The sequence below is a fragment of the Arvicola amphibius genome, chromosome 10 (genome assembly GCF_903992535.2).
Source record: "Arvicola amphibius chromosome 10, mArvAmp1.2, whole genome shotgun sequence".
In the NCBI taxonomy this organism is placed as follows: Eukaryota; Metazoa; Chordata; class Mammalia; order Rodentia; family Cricetidae; genus Arvicola; species Arvicola amphibius.
Genome location: NC_052056.1, coordinates 112,102,752 through 112,129,657, shown reverse-complemented (window position 1 = coordinate 112,129,657; position 26,906 = coordinate 112,102,752). Strand labels below are relative to the sequence as shown.

General features: G+C 46.1%; 1 protein-coding gene across 1 annotated transcript in view; it reads left to right on the top strand.

Annotated features, from left to right (window-relative positions):
* Fbn3 (fibrillin 3) overlaps positions 1–26,356 on the top strand; it is a 64,415-nt gene extending 38,059 nt beyond the window's left edge. The window contains exons 28-46 of the mRNA XM_042055860.1: positions 246–450; positions 3,379–3,498; positions 4,992–5,117; positions 5,657–5,809; positions 5,954–6,019; positions 6,157–6,282; positions 7,722–7,754; positions 7,877–7,999; positions 8,970–9,101; positions 9,240–9,365; positions 10,461–10,667; positions 12,038–12,163; positions 14,989–15,111; positions 15,880–15,996; positions 19,159–19,287; positions 19,385–19,504; positions 21,167–21,401; positions 23,503–23,653; positions 26,033–26,356. Of these exons, the coding sequence (XP_041911794.1) occupies positions 246–450; positions 3,379–3,498; positions 4,992–5,117; positions 5,657–5,809; positions 5,954–6,019; positions 6,157–6,282; positions 7,722–7,754; positions 7,877–7,999; positions 8,970–9,101; positions 9,240–9,365; positions 10,461–10,667; positions 12,038–12,163; positions 14,989–15,111; positions 15,880–15,996; positions 19,159–19,287; positions 19,385–19,504; positions 21,167–21,401; positions 23,503–23,653; positions 26,033–26,356 (2,742 nt within the window). The remainder of the gene's footprint in view (positions 1–245; positions 451–3,378; positions 3,499–4,991; positions 5,118–5,656; positions 5,810–5,953; positions 6,020–6,156; positions 6,283–7,721; positions 7,755–7,876; positions 8,000–8,969; positions 9,102–9,239; positions 9,366–10,460; positions 10,668–12,037; positions 12,164–14,988; positions 15,112–15,879; positions 15,997–19,158; positions 19,288–19,384; positions 19,505–21,166; positions 21,402–23,502; positions 23,654–26,032) is intronic.
* Positions 26,357–26,906: the final 550 nt, after the last annotated feature.

Sequence of the window (26,906 nt, the reverse complement as noted above, 5' to 3'; positions counted from 1 at the left end):
TTAGCATGAATCCATAGATAAACCCGCTCTCCAATCTGCATTCTTCCTCTGCCTTGGACCCGTTCCCATATCTTTATCTCTTTACCTTTTATTTACTTATTACATGGGAAATGGAGGCTGTGTGTGCATCATGGCACACACACGTGGAGGTCAGAGGACAACTTGCAGGATCCGTTCTTTCCTTCACCATGTGAGCCCAGGAGTCAAACTCAGGTTGTCAGGCTTGGTGGTAAGCACCATCCCAGCTGAACCATCTCACCAGTCTGCGGCCTGCATTCTTTACTCCCACTTCAGCTGCAGACACAAGAAAGAACATGTGTTTCCGGCACTGTCGTGGTACATGTGGGAACACGCTGAACTTCAGTGTGACCCGGAGGATGTGTTGCTGCTCCTACAGCATGAGGCAGGCCTGGAACAGACCCTGTGTGGCCTGTCCCACCCCTGCCTACTGTGAGTGCTCCCAACCACTTTCTCAGTCTGGCCCTCCCAGCACATGGTAGATACATGGTAGAGTTAGAGGCTTCTAGCCTTAATTTATCGGCTTTATTCTCTGTGTGTACCACACAAGTGGGTGTGTCTTCATGTGGTCTATGCATGTGTGGGTACCTGATTGTGGGGGCCAAAGATCTACTTGGGGTGTCACTTTTTTTTACAAACCTTGGTTTTGTTTGTTTGTTCAAAGGCAGACACAGCCCCCAAAGATCCACCCACCCCCAATGGCCCACTTACTTGAGTTAAGCCCCCCCATCTTAAATATTCCACAGCCTCCCAAAGCAGCACCAGCAGCTGGAGACCAAGTGTTCAAACACCCGAGCCTGTGGAGGGACATTTCCCATTCAAGTCATGGCACTAAATGTGAGGTTTGGGCTGCTGTAACAAAATAGTTGAGACCAGATTCTTATAAACAGTAGGAGGTCAGGGTTGGAGAGATGAGTTGGCACTTAAAAGTATGTACCGCTCTTCCAGAAGACCCAAGCTTGCCTCCCAGCACCCTTTGTCCGGTGGCTCCAAGCCACCTCGAACTCGGGTGCCTGGGGATCTGGCTCCCTCTTCTGGCCACCACTGGCACCTGCATTCATAGACTCATACATATACATATAATTTAAAATAATCCTTAAAAGAAAAACATAGGGGTTTTGATCTGGATTTTGGTTTGGGGGGGGGGGCTATCTTACTGCATCCCAATATGGTGGAGGGTGTCACAGTGTGCAACAGAACAAGTATGTCAGTTTGGGTGTTCTTTCTCTTCTTTGAAAGGCACAATACCACCTTGAGGCCCCACCCTCCTGATCCTGTTTACTTCCCCTAAGCCCCTTCTCCAAACATCATCAGCGTCCAACTTTGGGACTTCGGTTTCTAGCAAGGAAACTTCTGGGGGACACAATCTAAAGATAGACCTTCTGGGTCTGAGTCTCCAGTGAGAGAGAATGTGCAGTGTCTGTCCTTCTGGGTCTGGGTTACTCACTCAATATGATCTTTTCTAGTTTCACTCACTTACCTTCAAAGTTCACGATTCCACTTTTCTTTACATAAATAGTATTCCGTTGTGCATATGTACCCTATTTCCATTACCCACTTGTCAGTAGAAGGACATTTAGGTTGTTTCTGTTTCCTAGCTTATTGTGCACAGAGCCACAGCGAACATGACGGAACAAGTATCTGTGGACTAGGATGTCAAGACCTTTGCACATATCCAAGCAGTGGGAGAGATCCTTTATTTTATCTTTGAGACCTGATATTCTGTCTTCTGCTTGATCCATTTTACATGTAAGACTTTCCTAGATTTTTGCTTTTCCATATGAAGTTGAGCATTGTTCTTTCAAGGTCTGTGAAGAATTTTGCTGGGATTTTGATGGGCATTGCATTGAATCAGTAGATTGCTTTTGGTAAGATTGCCATTTTTGCTATGTTAATTCTACTTACCCAAGAGCATGGGAGATCTTTCCACTTTCTGGTGTCTTCTTCCATTTCTTTCTTCAAAGATTTAAAGTTCTTGTCATACAGGTCTTCCATTTGTTTGGTTAGAGTTACTCAGATATTTTATGCTATTAGTGGCTATTGTGAAGGATGATGTTTCTCTGATTTCTTTCTCAGCTCATTTATCATCTGTGTAAAGGAGGGCTACTAATTTTTTGAGTTAATCTTGTATACTGCTACATTACTGAAGATGATTATGAGTTGTAGAAGTTCCTTAGTAGAATTTTTGGAGTTGCTTATGTAAACTATCATATCATCAGCAATAAGTGAGAGTGTGACTTCTTCTTTTCCAATTTGTATCCCCTTGACCTCCTTTTGGTGTCTTATTTCTCTAGCTAGGACCTCAAGAACTATATTGCATAGATATGGAAAGAGTGGACAACCTTGTCTTGTTCCTTATTTCAGGGGGATCACTTTGAGTTTCTCTCCATTTAGTTTGGTGTTGGCTGTTGGCTTGCTGTATATTGTCTTTATTATGTTTGTGTATGTTCCTTGTATCCCTGCTCTCTCCAAGACCTCTATCATGAAGGGATATTGCATTTTGTTGAAGGCTTTTTCAGCATCTAATGAGATGATCATATGGTCTTTTTTTTTCAGTTTGTTTATATGGTGGATTACATTGACAGATTTTCATATGTTGAACCATCCCTGCATCTCTGGGATGAAGTCTACTTGGTTATGGTGGATGATTTTTCTGATGTGTTCTTGTATTCAGTTTTCCAGTTTAAATTGGGAATTTCATACACGCATATGTTTTTGATCGAGTCCTCCCCAAGCTCCCTAACCTCCACCTCCTTCCATATCCCACCACCACTTTCCCTCCCATCTCTATGTGCTCTTTTTTAGGCACACTGAGTGTATTTACTGTTGCCCATATGTGTGTGGGTGTGGAGACATCTACTAGAACACAGGCAACTTCCCAGGGGCCATATCCTAGGTGAAAACTGATACCCTCCTGCTGCAGCCAGCAGTTGCCAACATCTCTTCAAGTGGGGGATGGGACTTCATGAGCTCCTTACTCATCCATCTTATTTATTGTAAAGGTATTAAAAAAAGAAGAGCTGACTATAGTTCAGGGCAAGGTCGTCTTGCAAACAGGAAATTTATGAAATAACAAATAGCAGATATACTGAATGGATGCATGGAAACCTTGGAGGGAACCTGCAAGCAGCTCATAAATCTTGTTCCCTGCTTCCCTCCAGGTTCATAAACCCAGCAAGAACAAACAACCCTTCCTTCCTCTGCTGCCCCTGTGTTCCAGAGTCTCAGCTTTTCCCTTAGACCCAAAACTGTCCCTGAAAGGGCTTGGCCCCCAAATTGCCTGCAGATGTTGACCAAAGACCTCAGGGAACACTCTACCTCCTCTCTGGCATTGGATTCCTCTTCTTTTCTCCTCCACAGATATTGATGAGTGTCTGAGCCTGCCAGGGACCTGTCTGCCAGGCACCTGTCAGAACTTGGAAGGATCCTTCCAGTGCATCTGCCCCCCTGGCTTCCAGGTGCAGAGTGGCCATTGTATTGGTGAGTGTCCAACCTCCTACCAGAGTGCAGGTGCGCACAACACAGGACCAAGCACAGCTCCATTATTATCAGAACTGTCTGGGGCTCCTGGTTCAGGCCTTTCTCTCAGGGCCCAGAGAATTCTTTGTGATCCCTGTAAAATATACTTGGTTTTGAGTATCATTTTACTTCAGAGACTCCATAGAGTTTTCACCCATAAGAATCATGTCATACACTTTAGACTAATTAGTCTAACTTGATTTTAGCTAGCTAATTCACCAGATTGGTCTCATATAATATATGCTAACCTGGACTAGAATGTCTGAGCAGGTAGATTAGCCTATGGGAAGAAATATAAGGAAAGCTCAATGACCTTGGGGCCCACGGTGACTCTACCTTCCCATCTCCCTCTGCAGATACTGAGAGCCCACCTTGGTGGGGCAAGTGTGTCAGTTTGCCCATGATCTGAACCAGTCTGGCCCAACTGCTGATAATTCAGTCTTCCATTTGTACTAATCTTTTACAATCTGGGCCAGTTTGACCTGCCAACATCTATTTTCCATTTGGGCTAGCCTTGTATAACCTGGGCTAACAGGCCATTCTGGCTTCAGCAAATGCACTGTTGTGTATAGAATGAACTCATTTAGACCAGTCCAGCCTGGTCTTTTCTAATTTATTCTATCTAGTCTAGCCTAGTACATGAGCTAACTCCAATTAGTACAGGCAAAATATCTCTAGTTTCGATTAAATTTGCCTAGTTTTCAGTCTCTCATGATGACATGACTCGGCAGGTAAAGGCACTAGCTTCCAAGCTTGAGTTCCGTCTTTGGAATTCATCCAGTGGATGAGAAAACTGATACCTGTAGGTTGTCCTCTGACCTCCACACATGTACACACAAAATAAATACAAGTATAATAATTGTTTTTGAGGCAAGGTCTCACTATGTTGCCCTGGCTATCCTGGAACTCTCTATGTAGACCAGACTAGTCTGCAACTTACAGACATCTGCCTGCCTCTGCTTTCTGAGTGCTAAGATTAAAGGTGTGCATCACCATGCCCAGCATTTTTTAGATAAACTTCTGAGTCTAGGAGAGGTGGCTCAGCAGAGAGCCTACTGCTCTTGTAGAAGACCAGCACCCCCATCAGGCAGCTGACAACTGGCAGCTCTAGAGAGATCCAGGACCTAAGGCCTCCACAGGCACCTGCACTCACACATACATTCCCACATGCACATGTGCACACACACACACACACACACACACACACACACAAACAGGCACACTTTAAAAACACAGAAATAAATTTAAAAGATGAACTCCTGAACACGATCCCTACTCTGAACATACCTGAGAAAGACCTCCACATACACACTGCCCACCTAGTGGTGACTCCCTCTGCAACCACCAGCCCCCACCCTGCGTCCATGCTTAGGAGCACGTTGGAGAGCTAAACTCTCCCTGCTTTGCTGGAGATACAGTTACCCCCATCTCAGCTCCCATCCCTGCCTCTGCAGATATTGATGAATGCTTGGAGGAGCCCAGCCTCTGCTTTCTTGGCACCTGTACCAACAGTCCTGGGACCTTCCGGTGTCTCTGCCCTTCTGGCTTTGTCCTCTCTGACAGTGGACACTACTGTTTTGGTGAGTGTTGTGAGAATATAAGCAAATGCCTGTTTCAGAGCTTACAGTTCAACTTAGCCAGAATCAACCATGAAGGGAACATAAGGCCCAGTGGTAAGTCATACCCCAGCCTGCCTGTAAGAACTCAGGCTGACGGGTTGGAGGCTGAGGGGCTGCCCTACCAGGTCTTCCAACCCTCTGAAAATGATCTTTGTCATTCTAAGAAGAGAACTCTGATTAAAAAGCAATGGGTGGAGTTTGCCTGTTCTACCCAACACAAGGGCCACATTAGAAGTTTGTCAGCAAGACACATGCACACACAAGAAGTGGCTTGAAACACTGCTGGGAAGGATTCCCAACTCATTCTCATTGGCCCAGAGTGAATCACAGGTTCACTCCCAAGCAATTGGGTCTAGCCAGGTGTATGGCATATTTTCATTGAGTGCTAGTAGGACCAGGGTTGCCCATTCACCAAGGTTGGGATGAGTAAGATTAGCCAGTCAGGTGCAGCTCCTGGCTGCTCTCGGCCACTATTATCGTCCCCACCTTCCTCTCCACAGACATTCGCTACAGTTTTTGCTTCACCCAGTTTGAGGCTGGAAAGTGTTCAATGCCCAAAGCTTTCAACACCACGAAGACCCAGTGCTGCTGCAGCAAGAACCCTGCAGAGGGTTGGGGGGACCCCTGTGAACTGTGCCCTCAGAAGGACAGTGGTGAGTTCCCCCCCAACCCTCTCCCTTCCACTACGTTTTCTCCCTCTTCCATTCTTCCCTCACCCTTCTTAGATACTGGGGACTGTTGTACTGACGCCCCCCCCCCCCCGACTCTTCTAATCCCACTTACCATTTTCTTTCCAGTTACTTTTCAGGAGCTCTGTCCCTTTGGCCATGGGGCTGTCCCAGGCGCAGATGGCTCCAGAAAAGGTAAGGCTTTCTTCTGGGTTCTAGGAACCCCTTCCTTCTGTCTCAGCTCTGCATGGATCCTCAAGCTTTAGAGTCCACAAGTTGCCCTGGAATCTACTCAGTGACCAGTGGACAGGCACTGTGTCTCAACCCTGCAGATGTGAATGAGTGTTCAGAGAATCCTGGCATCTGCTCTGGTGGTCCCTGTGTCAACACTGATGGCTCCTTCCATTGCAAGTGTCCCTTTGGCTACAGCCTGGACTTCATCAGCATCACCTGCGTCGGTGGGTAGCTAAGGAGCCCTTCGCCGACCACTGTCACTTTCTTCATCCACACACTCTCCTATCCTACCTTAATTCCTGCAGAGGTGATAAAATATCCTGACAAAAAGCGATTTAGGGGCCCGGGGGGGTGGTGGTACACACCTTTAAGCCTAACACTCGGGAGGTAGATGCAGGTGGATCTCTGTGAGTTCGAGGCCAACCTGGTCTACAGAGTGACTTCCAGGATGGCCATTGCTACTCAGAGAAAACTTGTCTCAAAAAGAAGTGGGGGAGGCAGTATTTCTGCTCACAATTATAGTCCATCAGAGTGGGGAAGTCACGGCAAGAACTTCAACTAGTCCCATGATATCCAAAGTCAAGAGCAGAGAGAAATGAATGGGTGCATGCTCGCTTAATTGTGTGTGCTCACCTCTATATCTCCACTCCCACACAATTCAGGACACTATGTCTGGGAAAGGGAGCAGTCCACAGTGGGCTGGGTCTTCCCCCCAGACACACCCACAGGCCAGCCTGATGTAAACAATCCCATGCTGAGACTCTCTCCCCAGGTGTGTCAAGTAAACATAAAAGTTAAGCCTGCCTCCTCCTTTCCATTAATCATTCACTTATTCTTTCTCTTTTTTTAATTTATTAGATTTAAAAAAAATACCAATCCAAGTTCCTACTCCCTCCTCTCCTCTCACTCCCTCCACACACCCACCCACCCCACTCCCATCCAATCCTCAAAGAGCATAAGGCACATTGCTTTGTGGAAGGTCCAAGGCCCTTCCTACCATATCCAAGCTGAGCAAGTTATCTATCCAAAGAGAATAGGATCCCAAAAGACCAGTACATGCAGCAGGGATAAATCCCGGTGCCACTGCCAGTGACCCCTCAGTCTGCCCCAGACATGCAACTGTCAACCACAGTCAGAGGGACTAGTTTGGTCCTATGCTGCTCCTTCCCAGTCTGCTGGAGTTGGTGCACTCCCATTAGCTCAGGTGGACTTTTTCAGACATTCACTTATTCTTCCATTTGCTCATTCATTTCCCATTGTTTGTGCATTCATTCACCAGCATTAGAGTTGATTCACCCATTTAATTGTTCGTTCATTTGATCACTCGTTTACTTGACCATGTGTTCACTTACTCAATTAGTCCACACTCGTTCACTGACTCATCTCTCCGTTTTATCCTCATAGTCGTTCATTCATCCAGTTCTCTCACTCATCCAGGCTCCACTGGTTCATTCTTCCCTTAGCTTCTCCTTGCTCATTCATTCATCTCTTGTTCATTCCCTTGTTCATTCAGTTGTTCATTTCCCGTGCATTCATTTAGGTGTCCAACTAATCATTAATGCATTCCTCCATATGCTCCCCTTACTCCTTATATAAGGAGACCCCTGTGGGGTAGGTATTTGCCCAAATGTCATTGAAGTTTCTAATGCACATGTACTTTGAGGCTTTGAGCCTGGCCCCGTGATGATCTGTGAAGGTACAATGCTTCCTGAGCAGGATCAGAGCTGTATAACGGATTCTCTAGGGCTGATTCTTAGGAGGCACCGGGGGTACCTCAAGGAGAGCCTGCCCAGATGAGACCTCTGCTGACCTCCACAGACATTGATGAGTGCTCCCTGAATCCACTTCTCTGTGCTTTCCGCTGCTACAACACTGAGGGCTCTTACCTATGCACCTGCCCAGATGGCTACACATTGAGGAAGGACGGCGCCATGTGCCAAGGTAGGGTCTGCACAGACTGGCAATGGGAAGGGCTCTCTGATCCCCCACCACTGATCTTATGATCTCCATTGCGTAGTAACATCACACCAAAACTGGTCCTGACTCCGAACAGATCCAGATGTGGTCTCAGCACTTTGGTTTCCTGGCTTTAAATGGAACTGAGTCCCAGAGGGTAAAAGTGAGCAGCAAAGAAGCTCACACAGAAGACAGCTGAACTAGGGCATGAAGTAGACACTTGGTTTTGAAGGAGATGTGGGTTTTTTGGAGACGTAGTAGCTTTTTTTTTGCTATAACTGATTGCTACAGACTGAGTAGTTGATAAAGAAGAGAAATATGGGACAAGAATGATGATGGCTCAGTGACTAAGAGCACTTGCTATACTAGCATGAGGACTTGAATTCAGACCTAAGCACCCACAGCAAAATCTGGGTGTGGCCATATAAAGGCCTTTAACCCCAGCACTGTAAAGACAGAAGGATCCATGGGGCTTGCTGGCTGCCAGTTTAGCTCTAGGTCCAGTAAGACCATGTCAAGTAAAAAGGCGGAGTGTGACAGAACAGGATATGTGACAGTCTCCTCTGCCCTCTGTGCATGTGCAAGGATATGTTCACCTATGCACATGTGTGTATATAACACACACACACACACAATTAACAACATATTTGGCTCATGATTCTGGTGAACATCACGATATGGCGCAACACATCACAAAGCAAGACATATCGAGGTGCTAAATCAAGTCTGTTCTTATAACACCACTGAAACCATGATGGGAGACCCATCCTCATGACCTCATCTAACCCTATCACCTCCCAAAGACCCCCAACTCTAAATACCAACCCTATAAAACTTTAGAGTTGTTTGTAGCACATGAACTTCTGCTAGGGTATGGGATCTAGGCTCTTCCCATCTGGAGCCAAGCTGTGGAAGGCATGACCTTGACTTCCCCACTATCCCTGGTCATCCAAAGATGTGGATGAGTGTGCAGATGGGTCTCAGGATTGCCACACCCGAGGCATGCTGTGCAAAAACCTCATCGGCACCTATGCCTGTATCTGCCCGCCTGGCATGCAGCTCCAGCCCTCTGGGGAGGATTGCACAGGTACGTGGTGCTTCTAGGGCACAGGGAAAGCTACATGGAGGGGAGAATTCAAAGTAAGGGGGAACTTTCAAGGCCAAAGGCAACTGGCTTGGGGGCTTTGGCCTCCCCTTCTGGCCTGTTTTATCCCTTCCATCTCAGATGAGGATGAATGTCATGCCCAGTCCAGCCTCTGTGCCCATGGTCGCTGCATCAACACAGTGGGAAGCTTCCAGTGTCATTGCGATGAGGGTTTCCATCCCAGCCCCACCTTCACTGAGTGCCATGGTGAGTGTAGCCAGGAACAAGCAAGGTGAACAGAGACTTGTGAGGTCTGGGACAGGGATGAGGTCATGTAAGGAATTGCTGTACCATTATCAATATAGATGCACAAACCTGCACACACTCTGTAGAAGAGCTAATTCCTCGCTGTCCTCCCCTTCCTCCTAGTCTTTCCTATCCATCTCTATGACTCCTGTAACCTTAGAGGCATCAGCCCAAAATGATCTCTCCTTGGGTTTCCCACAACAACCTAAGAACTGAACCCAGCAGAAGACCTTGACAGTACCTTCTATGTTAGGCACCTGTCCATTCCTGTTCACATCCTCTTCTCTCTTCTTCATGGATAAAGTATATCCCCTAGCTTCTGGCCAGATGATATTTATCTCCTAGACACCCCACTCCCAACCCCTAACACTGTAGCTTACCCCAAAGCCAACTCGGCATCTTTGCCCCCAAATCCCATCTTAGTGGTTGGAATACCCTGCACTGGCTTTCTGGAGTGACCAGTAGAGACTCTTCCGTTCTGTATTTAGCCCTCACTTCCCACCTATCTCTGATCTTATGTATTCTATTTAATTACACTTTATTTGTTATTAGTGTTGAGGGTTTGGGGACCATTGTGCATAAGTGTCCCATGTCACATGTGTGGAGGTTGGTTATTTCTTTCTACTTTGTGAATCCTAGGGATCAAACTCAGGTCATCAGGATTGGCAGCAGGTTAGCCATCTCAACAGCCCTGATATTTTTCTCCTCTGTCTCTGTTGTTCTATCCCAAGCATCAATTCTTCCTACCCCATTCCCCTGCTTCCTTGCTGCCCCTTAATTGTCCTTTCTCACAAAGACACTGCCGTTTATAGAGGCCACCTAACCTTCAAAACTTATTCCAGAGCTAACATTGATATTTGGGGAGGTGGATAGCTTTTGTCCCAGTCCATTGAAGCAATTGGGTCTCACCTGACCCATTCAAGGGTGTTTTACAATGTCCAGTGCCAACAGGAAAATGGTCCCCTATACACATATGCCTGACTGCCAGGCACAACACAGAAGAAGATCCTGGGCAAGGCCGTTTTTTCACCCACCCTTCCTACCAATGCTCTGCAGATATCCGGCGGGGACTCTGTTTCTCGGAGGTGCTACAGGCCATGTGTCAGAGTTGGTCAAGCAGTGGTGAAGCTGTGCCCAGAGTCGAGTGCTGCTGCGGAGGCGGCCGGGGCTGGGGTCCCCATTGTGAGCTTTGTCCCTTGCCTGGCACCTCTGCCTACAGAAAGCTCTGCCCCCATGGCAAGGGCTACAGCACCGAGGGCCAAGGTAAGTTCTCTTGAGGTCGTGTTGAAGCTATGTGGCTGTGCTACAATGGTGTGTGCTACTCTGTGTGCATTTGCGTGTGTGTGTGTGTGTGTGTGTGTGTGTGTTCCAATGTGCTAGCAGATACAAGAACAGTGTTTGCCCTGCGCGTGCATGAACTACAATGGCCAAGTGAGCAGTCGTGAAAAAAGGTGTGTGTGTATGTGTTACTTGTTTGTGGTGTGTACAAACCTGTTAATGTGCTTGGGAGGCCCTATCAGGAGGCATAAGTTCTCTTCGCAAGCTTGTTAATGTCTGTGTGTGTGAGCTGTGTACCCTCTGTGTATGAAAGCTTATTAATGAGCATTGTGTTGCTCATGGGCATGAGGGTCACTGGACTTTGTGACGAGCAGCCCTTCCCATGAACTAGAAAGCTGTGGGGGTAGGGGAGTGAATTCTACCAAGTTTATAAGGGTAAGTACGTGACTGCATGCTTATCTGTGAATGGGTGTGAATCTGTCCACATATATCACTAAGTGTGAAATGGTTAACCCAAGTAAACAGTAAACAGTAAAAAAGGCTAGACCCCACAGAGAAGTGCCTATTCTCAGTGTCCCTGGGGTACTAAGGAGCCATGGATCGGGTGCATGTCCCTGTGACTCAAGATTCTTCAGCAGTGTCTGGATACATGGCTGAAGTAATATGTTTATGAGTCCTTCTGAATATGTATGCTGCTGTTTGGCCCCCAGAAGATGTTGCTATTTTGCTGATCAGACTGAGGCTAAGGTAAATGTGTGTGTGAGAGTATATATTATGTAAATCTGTGTATGTGTGTGCATGTATCTGTGTATATGTGTGTATGTATGTTTGTATATGTATATATGTGCATGTGTGTGTATATGTGTATGCATGTGTGTATCTGTATGTGTGTATACATATCTGTATTATCTGTATATGTTCTATGTATCCATGTGTGTATGTGTGTATCTGTATGTATGTGTGTATATGTGTATGTATGTGTATATCTGTATGTATGTGTGTATCTGTATGTATATACATATGTGTATGTATCTGTGTATATGTGTATGTGTATATATGTGTTGTATATGTGTATATATCTATGTGTATATGTGTATGTGTGTATATATCTATGTGTATATATGTATGTGTGTATGTATGTATGCACATATGTATGTGTATATAAATACTCAGTGGAATGAAGCTCTGTCAGCATGTCCTGCTGGCTCAGGACTGACCCATTGCCTTAGAGTAGCATCCATGTGGTCAGAGTAAAGGAAAGTCCTCTGGAGAGAGAGCTTGTTGGTAGAAAAGAAGGTATTCTTTAAGAGAACAAGAGAGCCAGCTAACCTCTGCCCTGCCCTGTTTGTCCCTAGATGTGGATGAATGCCACATGTTTGCTGACCTGTGCCACCATGGCGAGTGTATCAATAGCATTGGTTCCTTCCACTGTGACTGCCAAGCTGGGTATACACCAGATGCCACTGCCACTGCCTGCATGGGTGAGCCAAGTTCCACCCCCACCCTGTGCCTTTGGTCTAGTTATACTTCCGCAAAAAGTCTGTCACCCTCCATTCCAATGGGGACTATCCACTTCGTATCTCTTGGTTTTCATGTACACTCTAAGGAACTCAAAAAACAGACCAGAAGCAAACATTCTTAGGCATTTCCATCCTGTTTGGGTCCCATTTCCTGCTCCTATTTCGTCCTGTTATTTAATACATCCTAAGATTTTTTTTCAGTTACACTGTGTACCAGGTGTTCCTCCAAATCATGGGTTGCAAACTCCAATCTGAGGGCCAAGTTGTAAGTAGAGTTTCGTTGGCACGCAGCCGTGCCTGCGCATTTATTCACCTCCAGTGACTACTTTCCTGATGGAAAGATTGCGCTAGTTAGTTGTGATTACAGCCACGCAACCCACTATATTCGTGTGCTGTTCCGTTGCAGTAATAAAACACCATGACCACATCAACTTATGGAAGAGAGGGTTTAGTTGGGCTTACGCTTCAGAGGAATGAGAGTGTGTCGTGACTGGGAGGCATGGCAGCAAGCAGCAGGCGTGGTGGCAGGTGTAGAAAGCCAACAGGTCACATCTGGAACCACAAGCACAAAGCAGAGAGAGAAAACCAGAAATTGCAGGAGTCTTTACATTCTCAAAGCTCACGCCTAGTGACATAATTTCTTCGTTAAAGTTTCACCTCCTGCCGGGCGGTGGTGGCGCACGCCTTTAATCCCAGCACTCGGGAGGCAGAGGCAGGCGGATCTCTGAGTTCGAGGCCAGCCTGCTCTACAAGAGCTAGCTCCAGGACAGGCTCTAGAAACTACAGGGAAACCCTGTCTCGAAAAACCAAAAAAAAAAAAAGTTTCACCTCCTAAGTCTCCCAAACAGTACCACCAACTGAGGACCAAGTGTCCAAATACATGAGGCTGTGGGGACAATTCTTACTCAAACCACCACACCCATCAAAGTAAACATTCATCCATCCCTCAGAACCAAAGGGGATTTTTCCAATATTCACTCCTCTATCAGGTGCCAATCTGGGAGCTCCTTAAATCTCCAGTATAAAATGGTGTCTTTGGGGCTGAACAAATGGCTCCGTGGTTAAAAGAACTTACAGAGAACCTGAGTTCAGTTTCCAGTACCCACACTGGGTGGCTCCCCAACCTCTGACACTAATTACAGGAAATCCAAGACCTTCTTCTGGCCTCCAGGTTCCTGCGCTCACACACACACACACACACACACACACACACAATAAAATAACAAAATTTAAATTGTGTAGTGTTTGCCTATGACCTACACACATCCTCCTGTATATTTCTTTAGTTTCATTTTTACCTCTTGTGACACTAAGAATGGAACTCAGGGCCCCCCTAGGGGCTCTACCCCTAAGCCATGCCCCCAGCCCCTTGGTAGTATATGCTCTACTACTGAATGATACCCACAACTCCTTTTTAAAGTATTTTTATTATTTAAATTTGTTCCCTAAAATGTTCATAGATGTGTATTATATAATGATTATCTGCATATTATTTTATAGATTATTAATCACATTCCAATTATAATCACCCCAGCTCTCCTATCTCCTTCCCACCTCTGTCCAACCCCACCTCCTCTTCATAATCCTCTTTCACACATTTGCTTCCTAAAAACGTTTAAACTATCTTGGGGGCTACCAGAGTTCATGCCTGCAATTCTAGCTCATGGGAGGCTGAGGCAGGAAGTGAGCTTACGGTGAGCTAAAGGCTAGCCTTGGCTGCTTTGTGAGTTCTAGGCTAGCCTCTGCTGCATATTAAAACCCTGTCTCTAAAATAAAATAGAGGCTGGAGGGATAGCTTAGCAGTTAAGGGCACCAGCTGCTTGTCTCCCAGCACCCATATGTCAGCTCACAACTGTCTGTGACTCCAGTTCAAGGAGAGCCAGCATTCTTTCCTGACCTTCCAGGCACCTGGCACACAGGAGGTACACACATACATATGTGCAGGTAAAACATTCACACAAACACTCGCAAAAATATTTTTTTCATTTTAAATAAAAATAAAATTATCATTTTATATGGTTTCTCATCTTTATTACAATGTAACATAGAGTTGAGGCACTTTGTTCAGCATTGATGTATTAGTCTAATACAGTGTAAGAGTTGTGACGTGTATTGTTTGGGAAAATTGAAGGAAAATAATCTGAATGATCAGAACAGACACTTTTTTTCCCCCAAAGTATTTTCTATTGCTTAGTCCACAGAGGTAGGTGGAGCATGGAGCTCTTTCCTGTCATGTGCAAACATAAAGACCAGGGTTTGATCCCCAACACTGCATACAAATAGAAAATAGGGCCATTGAGATGCCTTAGTGGGTAAAGATGCTTGCCACCAAACCTGCCAACCTGAGTTCAAAACCTGGGACCCAAATAACAGAGGCAAGATAAATAAAATAATAATAATAATAAATAAAATAACCTCCGCAAGTTGTCCTCTGGCCTCTACATGAACCAAATATGTGTGCCTTCCTCATATCCACATACAGTAAGTACATGTCACTTCAAATTTTTAGGGACAGGCATGATGTCCTGTACCTTTAATTCCAGCACTAAGGAGGCAGAAGCAAGTGAATGTCTGTGAGTTTCAGGTGAGCCTGGGCTACCCAGTGAACCCTTGTCTCATGAAAATAAACAAGTAAAGAAATAACATTTAATAATAAAAATTAAATAACTTAGGTGGTTCCACAATTTCCGATAAACAGAGTATGAGAAGGGGTCCCAGCCTGTGAGGCCCCCATCAACCCCTAGCAATGTCTATGTGATCCCCTCATGCCCTGCCATCCCACCTAGATGTGGACGAGTGCAGCCATGACCCAAAGCCATGTGCCTTCCTCTGCAAAAACACCGAGGGCACCTTTCTGTGCGCCTGCCCCCGTGGCTACCTGATGGAGGAAGATCTCAGGACCTGCAAAGGTGATGTCCTTCCCTCCCCCAATCCTCCCCATCCCCTATTGGTCTCAAGACACCCTCGGTTGTATAGAGTTGATCCTACCTCAGCCGGGGTATCTCTCTTGCCACCCCTCCAGTGGCAACAGCACCCTGCATGGAGCGGCAAGAGTGATCTCAGGCCCCACACCTAAGCCTGGACCCATAAGACCCACTTACAATTATCCCCTGAACCCCTGTCCTTGAGCCATCACCTCTCAAACCTACCCCCTGAGCCGGGCGGTGGTGGCGCATGCCTTTAATCCCAGCACTCGGGAGGCAGAGGCAGACGGATCTCTGTAAGTTCGAGGCCAGCCTGGTCTACAAGAGCTAGTTCCAGGACAGGCTCCAAAGCCACAGAGAAACCCTGTCTCGAAAAACAAAAAAACAAAAAAAACCTACCCCCTGAGCAGCCCCTCAAGCCTACTCCCCACTCTATATGTACACTCAACCCACCATTGAGATACCTTCCTCAACCCCCTCTGAGCCCTGCCCCCTTAGCTGGTCCCTTATGACCCCAGCCTTGAACACCCTCCTCAAGCTGACCCTTGAATCCTGTACTCTCAGGCCCCAGCCTCTGAAACTTCCTCTCAAACCACCCTCTAAACCCACCCCAAGTCTGCACACCCTCAAGCCTGTCTCCTCAGCGCTCTCCCCAAGCTCCTCTGAGTACTGTCTCCTTAGCCTTCAAGTCCTTCTGCTAAGCCCCACCCTTGATCCCTGCCCTCTGAACCCTCTGGACCCCCTGTGCTGCAGACCTGGACGAATGCACCTCCAGGCAACACAACTGCCAGTTCGTCTGTGTCAACACCATAGGTGCCTTCGCCTGCCACTGTCCTCCTGGCTTCACGCAGCACCACCAGGCTTGCTTCGGTGAGTTGTGTTGTCTGCTTCCTACCCTGCTCCCCAACACAACCCTCACAACCCTAGCCTTCACATGTGTGTGATACAAAACAATGTCCAACGCTCCTCATGTGTCAGGCATGGAGGACATGGGGGTAATTAGAATGCAGTCCCTGGATACTCACATCTTTGTGGCATCTAGAACCTTCTTCTGGTCTATGCCCAGGACTTCTCCCCTTGCCCGTGATCCATCACTGCTGGGTCTCTCTTACTGAGCTTTCCCAGGGTATTCCCCAAACTCCAGGAGTTTACACAACCACTCTGGAGAAAGTAGTTCAGAAGTCAAAGCCACAGAGCTATGGCCTCATGTGTCTTCTGGACCTGAGGAAACTAGAGCTCCCTCTAGTGCCAGCCTAGGCACAGAGTGTACTCAGCCCTCCCCCAACCCTCTTGCTAACACCAGCTGTGGTAATGATGTTCATAGACTATAAGATTGCTGAACAAATGGGCCTGGAACTGATGTGTTAGTCTGTAAAAAGTGCTTGCTGCTCAAGCTATGAGGGCCTGAGTTCAGATCCCCATCACTCGCTTTAAAAGCCAGGCACTTCTGGGGAGGTACAGAAAGTAGGATCCCAGGGCCTTGCTGGCCAGTCAGTCCAGTCAAATCAATAAGTTCCAAGTTCAAGGCCGGGCGGTGGTGGCGCACGCCTTTAATCCCAGCACTCGGGAGGCAGAGGCAGGTGGATCTTTGTGAGTTCGAGGCCAGCCTGGTCTATAAGAGCTAGTTCCAGGACAGGCTCCAAAGCTACAGAGAAACTCTGTCTCGAAAAGCAAAAAAAAAAAAAATAAGTTCCAAGTTCATTGAGAAACTCTCAACAAAAAAATGGAATGATTGAGCAAGACACCTGATGCCAACCTCACACACAGAAGTGCACATACACACACTAATATTTTAAAAATAATGCACTGTGCAAACACGAGAACTGGAGTTCTGATGCCCAAAATCTACATAAATGCCAGTAAGCATGGTGGCTGCCTGTTATTCCAGCCTAGAAAGGTGAAGACATGAAATCCTCAGAGTGAGCTGGCTAGTAAGACTAACCATATCGGGGAGCGCTGGTTTCGTTAAGAGGCCCTGCCTGCCTCCGTGAATAAGGTAAAAGAGATTGAGGATGATTGTTGATGTCAGCTATGGGCTTCCATGACAACCTGCATACACATATGCACACACACAGAGAGACACACACACATGTAAACACACATGCATGCATCCACAACACACACAAATGGAAAGAAAATTCCAAACAGACACTAGAGATTTCGTGTTGCGCAATTGTAGAGGAGTAGAAGCCCAAGGTCCAGGAACCAGCACAGTTGGTTCCCAGTGAGAGCTATTCCATCCCTAGCTTGCAGCCAGACACCTTCTTGCAGCCTCACATGGCCAGGAGTTGGGGTGTTCAGATAGACAGACAGACAGACAAGAGACAGAGCAAGATTCTTGTCTGCTGGTGTCTCTTCTTTTTCTCATTTTCTTTTTAACATTTATTTTTAACCATTCTTAATTTCCTTTTAACATTTCTTCTATTTCGCATGCAGATGTGTGTTTGGTTGTCCATGGCGTGTGTGGAGGTCAAAGGACATCTTTCAGACATCAGTCCCTTCCTTCCACCATGGGCTCCAGGAACTCAGCCACTTGGGCTTGGCAGCAAGCACCTTTACCAACTTAGCCATCTCACCTGTGCCCCTCTTTTTTTTTTTTTTTTTTTTTTTTTTTTTTTTTTTTTTTTTTTTTTTTTTTTTAAGATAAACAGTGTCTTGCTGACCTGTAGTTCACCAAACAGGCTAGGCTGGCTGGGCAATACTACCACCCATGCCCAGCTTTTTCTTCTCTTTCCTAATAGTGTTTTACTCACTGAGCCATCTTTTCAGCGTGCGCACACACACACGCACACACACACACGCACACACACACGCACACACACACACACACACACACACACACCTTTTTGGGGGGTTGGTTTTGTTTTGTTTGAGACTTCACTTTTTTTCTTCTTTCTTTTTCCCAAGACAGGGTTTCTCTGTGTAGCCCTGACCCTTACCCTGAAGACCAGGCTGGCCTCAAACTCACAAAGATCTGCCTGCTTCTGCCTCCCATGTTCTGGGATTAAAGGCATGTGTCACAACTGCCTGGCCTGAGGTCTTACTTATGTTTATTTCATGAGTATGGATATGTTGCCTGTATGTATGTATGTATGTGTATCACATACATGCAGTGTTTGCAGGGGCCACAGGTGAGGAATCCCTGGGACTGGAGTTACAGACTGTTGTTATTCACCACGTGGGCTTGGGAAATTGAACCAGGGTCCTCTGTAAAAACAGCCAGAATGACTCTTAACCACTGAACCATTTCTCCAGCTCCACCCCTACCTTATTTTTTTGAGACAGTGTCTCTCATTAGGATCTGGAATTAGGATGAACTGGCTGCCCAGCCTCCAGGGACCACCAGTTTCTGGGGGTGATGACATACCCCACATCTGGTTCTGAAGACAGAACTCAGGTCCTTGTCCTCACACAGAAAACACTTAATGCCTGAGCTAGCTGTCCAGCCATTCATTTTACTTTTTGTTTTGAGACAGGGTCTCTCTAAATTAACCTAGATGACCTTGAACTTGTGATCCTTCTGCCTCTGGATCCTAAGTAACTGAGATTATGGGCCTGTGCAAGCACATCTGACTGCATATGTGTTTGTTGACTCTTTAAAAACAGTATTGGGGATGTCAGGAGAGCATGCTACTACTAAGCCACACCCTCAGCCCAGTGTAGGTAATGTCTGACTCTCAGAGCTGGAACTTCTTAAACTCTAGCTTGGTTAAATCCTCTGAATTCTCATGCGAAAATGCAAACAAGTAGCTACTTTCTCTGTTATAACTGAGGAGACTAGAGGAGTCAGCAACCCCAGGATGCACAGCCTTGGAATTTCAAGCAATACACTTTACACTGAGTACCCACTAACACTGGCTGCGATTCTGTGAGCTAGGAACTATTTGTTTCTCGTTTCACAGAGAAAGAAACCAGCACGGGGCGGGGGGGGGGGGGGACTCCTGAAGCCACGCTGTGCAACAGTAGCATGGCAGCCCTTCCTGTCCACCCCCTAACCACAAAGCAACCCTGCCCGTTCTCTGTCCTCTATAGATAATGATGAGTGCTTGGCCCAGCCTGGCCTCTGTGGCACCCATGGACACTGCCAGAACACCCCAGGCAGCTTCCACTGTGAGTGTGATAGAGGCTTCATGCTGGACAGCTCTGGCCACGGCTGTGAAGGTGAAGTAGACTGTGAGTGGGTTCTCAGTCTGGAGGATGATCCCCAAAGCCACCCGCCAATCTTCTCTCTTTCTTTCTCTCTTTCTCTGTGTCCCAGATGTAAATGAATGTGACAGACCCCATCGTTGCCAGTTTGGCTGCCAAAATGAGCTGGGGGGCTACCGTTGCAACTGTCCCCAAGGCTTCACCCAGCATTCCCAGTGGGCCCAGTGTGTGGGTGAGTGACAATGACTGGGAGGAAACCAAGCACCCACCAGGATCTTTCCAGTGCAGACACTGGGAACCATTTCCCCTGCAGCTGTTATGACAAGCTAGTCCATCTATAAATTAAATGGACCAACCTAAAAGGTTGACCACTGGGATGTCATTGGACTGCTGACCAAACATGGCATAGGGCTCAAATCCATTTGTTATAGAGCGGTGGCTTGACTACCTGGAAAAAGTGCATCACCAAAAGACTGGGGTTGGTTAACAATGTCTACCAAGTGTGCAAGAGAAAGAATGCTGTGATTGATTAGCAATGTCTGCCACAGGCACAGCAGAAAAATTTAACAATGCCTGGTATAGATGCAATGGGAAGTATGATGTGGTCGATTAGTCATGTCTGCCCTGAGTACAGCAATGCACCTCAAGACACACATGCTGTTATCTTTGCATCTTTGCCACATAAATCTCAGAAACTCTTGAGTTAGTGAACGTGCCTTCTGTATCACAACTTTCACCCTTTTTTGCTGCCCCAGGCTCTTCTTTCAACAGCCTCATCTCTATCATTTTCAACATTTCTCCCATAGACTTTTTGTATATTCTTTTTGAGATTATAATATAATTATGTTATTTCTTTCATCCTTTTCCTCCCTCTAAGCCCTTCCATATACCCCTCCTTTTGTTCTCTCCCAAAGCCATGAGCTCTCTTCTCATTAGTTGTGTTACAGGCATATATGTGTATGTAGCTTTTACCCTCTACCTCTGCGGAGTCCACTTGCTCTCCTGAGACCTGTGACTTCTCAGCTCTTACTTTCACAGCTCTCACAAGCTTTGCAGCAGAGGATGGGAGCTGTGAGGGAGAATAATAGGCAGGGGATAAAGGAAATCAGTCTGAGGGCTTCCGGCAAGCTTGCTGGAGGCTTTGCACAGTAAAAGGTACTGTGGTTGATTAGTATTGTTTATTGTGAATACAGAAAGTAGGGGATGAGGGGCTCCTAGTATCATAGGCAGAGCCTAAGGATACTACTCAACATCTCACAGTACTTGCTCCTACCACAGAATGACCTGGCCCCACATGAGAAAGCTTGTTCTAGAATAACTTACCACTTGGGATATAGGGGAGATTTTGAGAAATGCTGTAGGAGCCAAGAGTATAATAGGCAGTGGGTGGAGGAAGGCAAATATAGTTCTGGGGGTTTTGTCTTTTTTATTATTGATTTCATTAAGCTATACATTTTTCTCTGCTCCCTTCCCTCCCTCTCCCCTCCCCTTCTACCCTCTCCCTTGGTCACCATGCTCCCAATTTACTCAGGAGATCTTGTCTTTTTCTACTTCCCATGTAGATTAGATCCAAGTATGTCTCTCTTAGGGTCCTCATTGTTGGCTGGTTTTCTTTGCTTTATGTTTTAAAACCACTTATGAGTGAGTACATATGATAATTGTCTTTCTGGGTCTAGGTTACCTCACTCAATATGATGTTTTCTATCTCCATCCATGGCAAATATAGTTTGAGAATTCCTAATGAGTCTACTGGAGGCTTTACACAGTAAAGAGTACTGTAATTGATTAGTAATGTCTGCCATGGGTACAGACTAGAGTGGTGTGTATTCAAGTGAAAGGTTCTGGGCATACAAGTTTTTTTCCATTCTGTCCCTCCTTTTCTCTCTGCCTACAGATGAAGATGAGTGTGCCCTGTCACCCACGGCTTGTGGCAGTGCCTCTTGCTACAATACTCTTGGCAGTTTCTACTGTGTCTGCCCCTCTGGTTTCAGTTTCAACCAAGACCTTGGAGGCTGCCAGGATGTGGATGAGTGTGCAGAGCAAGGCAGCCCCTGCAGCTATGGTTGTGCCAACACACCTGGTGGCTTCTTGTGTGGCTGTCCACAAGGCTACTTCCAGGCTGGACAAGGGTAAGAGGTTCAAGAGGAATGGGCAAGAGTGTAGTGGTCACATTGTTCATGCCCTGATCATGAACATTGGGTTCTTATACCCACAGAATCCGTTAACAAAGCTCCATCTGCCTGTGCATGTAAGTGCCTACATGCATACACAGAGAAGACCAAGCCTAAGCACAGCCAGCCATTCATAATGCCAGTATACATTAGTCCATTTTTTGTTCAGGCTTGTATTTCCTCACTATATGGAGATATTTATAGGCTATCCATGATCCAAGTTAGTACACATGAAGAAACACATATGAACCCTCACACACTGAAATAAAATCCTCCCTCCATATTCACGGAAGATTGCTTCCTGTACCCCTCATATGTGATACAATTCCTGGGAGACATGAGCAACTACTCACCCCAGATATGGAACCAGCAACAGATCAAAATTCCAACTTGATGAGCCCCTGAGTTTACTACTCACCAATGGGATACTTGGAGGAGTGTGGATAAGAAGTTATCTACAGAAACATAATGACCCAAAGGCATATACATCAATGAAAGCCCATATACTGGAAGGATGGCTCAGCAGTTAAACACACGCTGCTCTTACAGGGGTCCTGAGTTTAATTCCCAGCATCCACATGGTGGCTCACAACCATCTATAACTGTAGTCCCATGGGATCTGATTCCCTCTTCTAGTGTTAAGACATACATGCAGACAAAACATCCATATACATAAAATACATAAATAAATAAATCTTTAAAGAAAGAAAGAAAAGGAAGGAAGGGAGGGAGGGAGGGAGGGAGAGAGAGAGAGAGAGAGAGAGAGAGAGAGAGAGAGAGAGAGAACAAAAGAAAGAAAGAACGAAAGAAAGAAAGCAGGCCCCAACCTACATGACTCAGGGAATTTGAAATCTTGGAATTCACTGCAAGATTTGCAGGCACCTTAACAAGATGGAGAGTCTCCTCAGCTTTCCTTGCTGCTTGTATAACAGCGATGGGAGTAGGGGTCTTGTGCATCTAATAAGTTTTAGACACCTCTTGAAACATATGAGTTGTTTATCTCCTGTGTCTCATGGACCCTTCCTCAAGAACAGAATGATTCATCAACACCAAAACTTTGCTGTGCAATAACATCACCCCTATCTCATGGATGCCCAAATGTAAGGATATTCTCGTCCCTTGTATAAAATGACATGGCATTTGCACAGGACCTACACGCACTCCTCCATATATTCTAAATCATCACAGCCTGGAATGTCACTCGGTGGGTAGAATACTCGCCTCATACATCCAAAGTCCTGAGTTTTATCTCAGCATTGTATACACCAGTCATGGTGGTACATTCCTGTAATCCCAGCACTCAGAAGGTACAAGCAAGATGACCAGGAATTTAAGGTCATCCTCTGCTATACAGCAAATTTGAGGTTAGCCTGGGTAACATGAGACCCTATCCTGAAAATAAATAATCATCTCTACATAATTTATATCACATGATACAATATAAAACAGTATATGTAACTGTTGCAGTGTTTTATTAAGGGGATATTAACAAAAAAAAGATCTCTAAATGTTCAGTAAGGAGTTAATTAAGACAGGCCTAACCACACAAAAGATCACAACACAGTAAACATCTTCTGTCCTTTGATAACCAGTTGAATATGAGGATGCAGAACCTGTAGATACAGAGAGTTAACTGTGCTTGTACACAAGGGTTACTATACTCACATTATTAGCACACTCATATAGAGTCATGCAGCCCAGTGGGCACACGTGTATGTACACACTATCTTCCATATATACATGTAGGCTCCCAAATATACATGTTTCTGGATATACACAGATACATTCTTCGATTCTATTGCATGTTCATCATCCCATTCTTGTGTTCATACCAATGCCCAGGTAAACCAAGGGATACACATCCTTCCTGTAGGTGTGTACACATGCACATACACAACCATGCCAACACACACACACACACACACACACACACACACACATGCATATTTGCATGATGATGCCTGTGCCCATAGCTCGGAATGAGGTATGATGGGAGATGGTGAGGGAGGTACTACCAGCCTGTTTTTAAAAGTTTCCCCATACCATCTATCTGGCTCAGACACTGCATCTCCAGCCCTGGGTTCAGCTCTGGATCTCGGGCCACCCCAGATGAGGAAGAGTCACTCTCACCTGAAGCCTGCTATGAATGCAAGACCAATGGTCTCTCCCCTCAAGACCGACCAAGGCGCAGCATGCATGGAGGTCATCAGGTGCCATGGGGGCCACACTGGGAGGGTCAGCTAAGGAGTCTGCGGTGTCTGAAGGAGACTGTGATCCCCCAAGAGAGAACACTGGCTCTAGGAATGTAGCTTAGCTAATAAGTTATTTGCCTAGCATGAATGAGGTCCTGGATTCAAACCCCAGCACTGCATAAAAATAGACATCCTTAGCTCTTTAGTGTGGTTGAGATTAGCCTAGGCTACATGAGACTCTGTCTCAAAAGGGGGAAGAGAAAATCAGGCAACCATTAGACTATGTGCCTCAGCGTCTCCCTCAAATCATGGTACCTGACTGGATCCTCTATACATTCTCAGCCCATGCCTTTTCTGGTGAGCATATCCTTTGATCACTTTACCTCATTCCTGTGACAGTTAAGGCTCCTTCTAGACAGATCCTAAGCAATCTATAATAACCAAATGGGGAGAAAAAAAGTCCCTGCCCTTGTGATACTCTGATGGAGGAAAAAGAAATCATTAAGTAAAATATAGCATGCTTTATAACATATGAAAAATGAGTCCCATAACAGAGAGAAATAAAGCCAGAGTGGGATGTTAGGGCTGAGAAACTTTCACCGTATAGTTAAACTAATATGAATGGATTATGGGTTACTTTGTCTTCTGTTTTCTTCAGTTGGTATTTCCTTTGTTTAAGAAAAAACTTTTCATGTAGAAACTATCCCACATTTACTGCTATTTATTGCTGCACTGCCTGCCCTTGGTTTTCAAGGAGAGTAGAATGGTTGCTGAGGATCCTGGGAAGGACATAGCATGATTTAGACAGAGCGATTTGCATTGTCTTTGCTTGCAATACCACTGATTGCCAGGAGGTGTCAATAAAAGCATTTGTTGTTCTGAGGAGCATGCTCCTCAGAAAGATTTCCCAGAACCAGCGGCAGAAAGGCTGAAATAGCTTTCTCTCAAAAGCAATGGCAGACCACTCCACAGGCATGTAAATGAGATGAAACAAACACGGCACAACCCATGGGGGGAAAAAGTAAACACAGATAACCCTTTGTGGAATCAGACACATCACCCAGCCTGGGGTGGCCTGCCATTGAGGTTCATTGGCTTATTGAGAGTACTGTCTTGCTGCCAGGACCATGAAGGCACTTCTGAAGAGCTCAAATAAAGAAGGGCTTGTCATCTGTACACAAGGTCCTCTCAGAGAGAGCCAGATACAGGAAATACAATGGAAGCCAGCGGAAGGCTCTTCTGAGGCCTCTTCTTGCTCTCTTTCTGTCCTAGCTGGATATTCTGTTTGTATCTCCGTAGATTCTGGCATCTTTTTGGAGATGTAGGTTTTTCTTGCAAAAAAAAAAAAACCTTAGTTATAACACCAGTCCACCAGTCCCATAGGCTGCCTCTGAACCCCCTTAGGGCTCTGGAATTGCATGTTGCCTGTCTGACCTATTTGCTGCATTTTCAAGGCAAAACTTTGATTCCCCTAACTGTTACTTTTCTTATTTGTTTTGTTTTTGGTGTATGTATATCTGTCGGTGTGTGTGTGTGTGTGTGTGTGTGTGTGTGTGTGTGTGTGTTTGTGTGTCTGTGTGTCTGTGTCTGTGTGTCTGTGTATCTCATACATGGGGTTGGGGGAGACACACATGAATACATGTGCTCAAGAATACCACATCTGGAGACAAGAGGTCATCACTGACTTAGAATTTTTCCCTACCTTTTTTTTTAATTTTAAATGTATTTACTTAGAAGCGGTAGTGATTGTGTGTGTATCCATTCATGCACAAGACAGGGATGTGGAAGTCAGTGAACAACTGGTAGGAACTAATTCTCTCTCCTTTTCCATGTGGGTCTAGGGAATCAAACTTAGGTCCTCAGATTTGACAGCAAGCTCCTTTACCTGCTGAGCCATCTCGTGGCCCCAGCTCCGCTTATTGGGGGGGGGGGGGGGAACAGATTCTCTCTTACTAAACCTGGAGCTCACCATTTGATTATACCGCTGGCCAGCAAGATTATCCCACAAGCCCCTGGGATCCTCCTCTCCCCCCCAACCCCCACCCAGCAGTGTGACTTTGGGCATGCGCCAGCACACCCAGCTTTCTACATGGGTGCTGGAGATCTGAACTCAGATCTTCATGCTTGACAGCAAGCACTTTACCACCTGAGCCATCTCCTGAATATTTCTCCTCCTGGTTTTGTTTGTGTGTTTGTTTGTTTGTTTGTTGTTTGTTTTCCCATCAAAGAACCAGATTTGGCCTTTGCTATTAGGTCCTTAGCCTTAGCTGATCTTGGCCTTGTTCATAGATTGCTAGATGAAGAAACCAGGAACCAAGCATATATGAGAGCTTAGTCCCCTACCTACTTGCATCCTTGTTTACAGTCTCTGACAGTTCACTTGGTCCCTCCCCCTAGGTGAGCCTGGCTACCCTTGATGCGGAAGTCCCCTTGACCTTGAGCCTGAACATCTCACACCTGAGCCAAGTCAAGCACATCTTAGAATTTCGACCAGCTCTTGAAAGTCTGGTAGGCCAGATCCGTTATGTTATTGCCAGAGGCAACAACCAAGGTTTCTTCCGCATGAGTCACCTGGCTGGCTTCAGCTCCCTGCAGGTTGCCCGTGGGAGACCAAGACCGGGGAAATACCAGCTAGAGGTGGTGAGTATAGCAGGAGCTCAGGGCCAACCAGGGCCGGCAAACCAAGCCCTGCGGCTAACAGTCCAACTGCAACTGCTCTAGCAGACTCTTCAGTACACCTAGACGTCCCATGACATCTGAAAGTGGATATTTTGCAACTGGCTAGAACTGATCTCGGAGGCAATGGCTAACCACGTTGAACCTCAAAACTCAAGAAAAGGGAAACATTACACTCTGACCTCAGATGAACCCAGTCTTTGCAAGCCTGGGGGACCCCCAACACCTCAGCCTCTCCTGGACTCAGCTAGAAATCTCAGCATTCATCCCTCTACCCCACAGCCAAGGTCAGGAGGAAGGACCCCTGGTGTTCACCACTCCTCGTCTTCCTCAAGCTAAAATTTCCAGACTACACTATGATTTGCCAAGGGTGTTGGTGGGACATGGGAATGAGTGTCTAGGGTGGGTGTGGGGTTCATCCCTCAGAGAATCAAAATGGAAAGCCTTACCTGCCACATCCTGACTAGCAGATTCATTCCCCAGAGTCAGATCTAGGGTTCTAAAGATACTTTTCTTTGAAACTGGAGAAAACAATAAAGTCCTTGGGGGTTAAATCTGTCTATGGTGTTCTCAAATAAGTAGATGCTATCTCCTC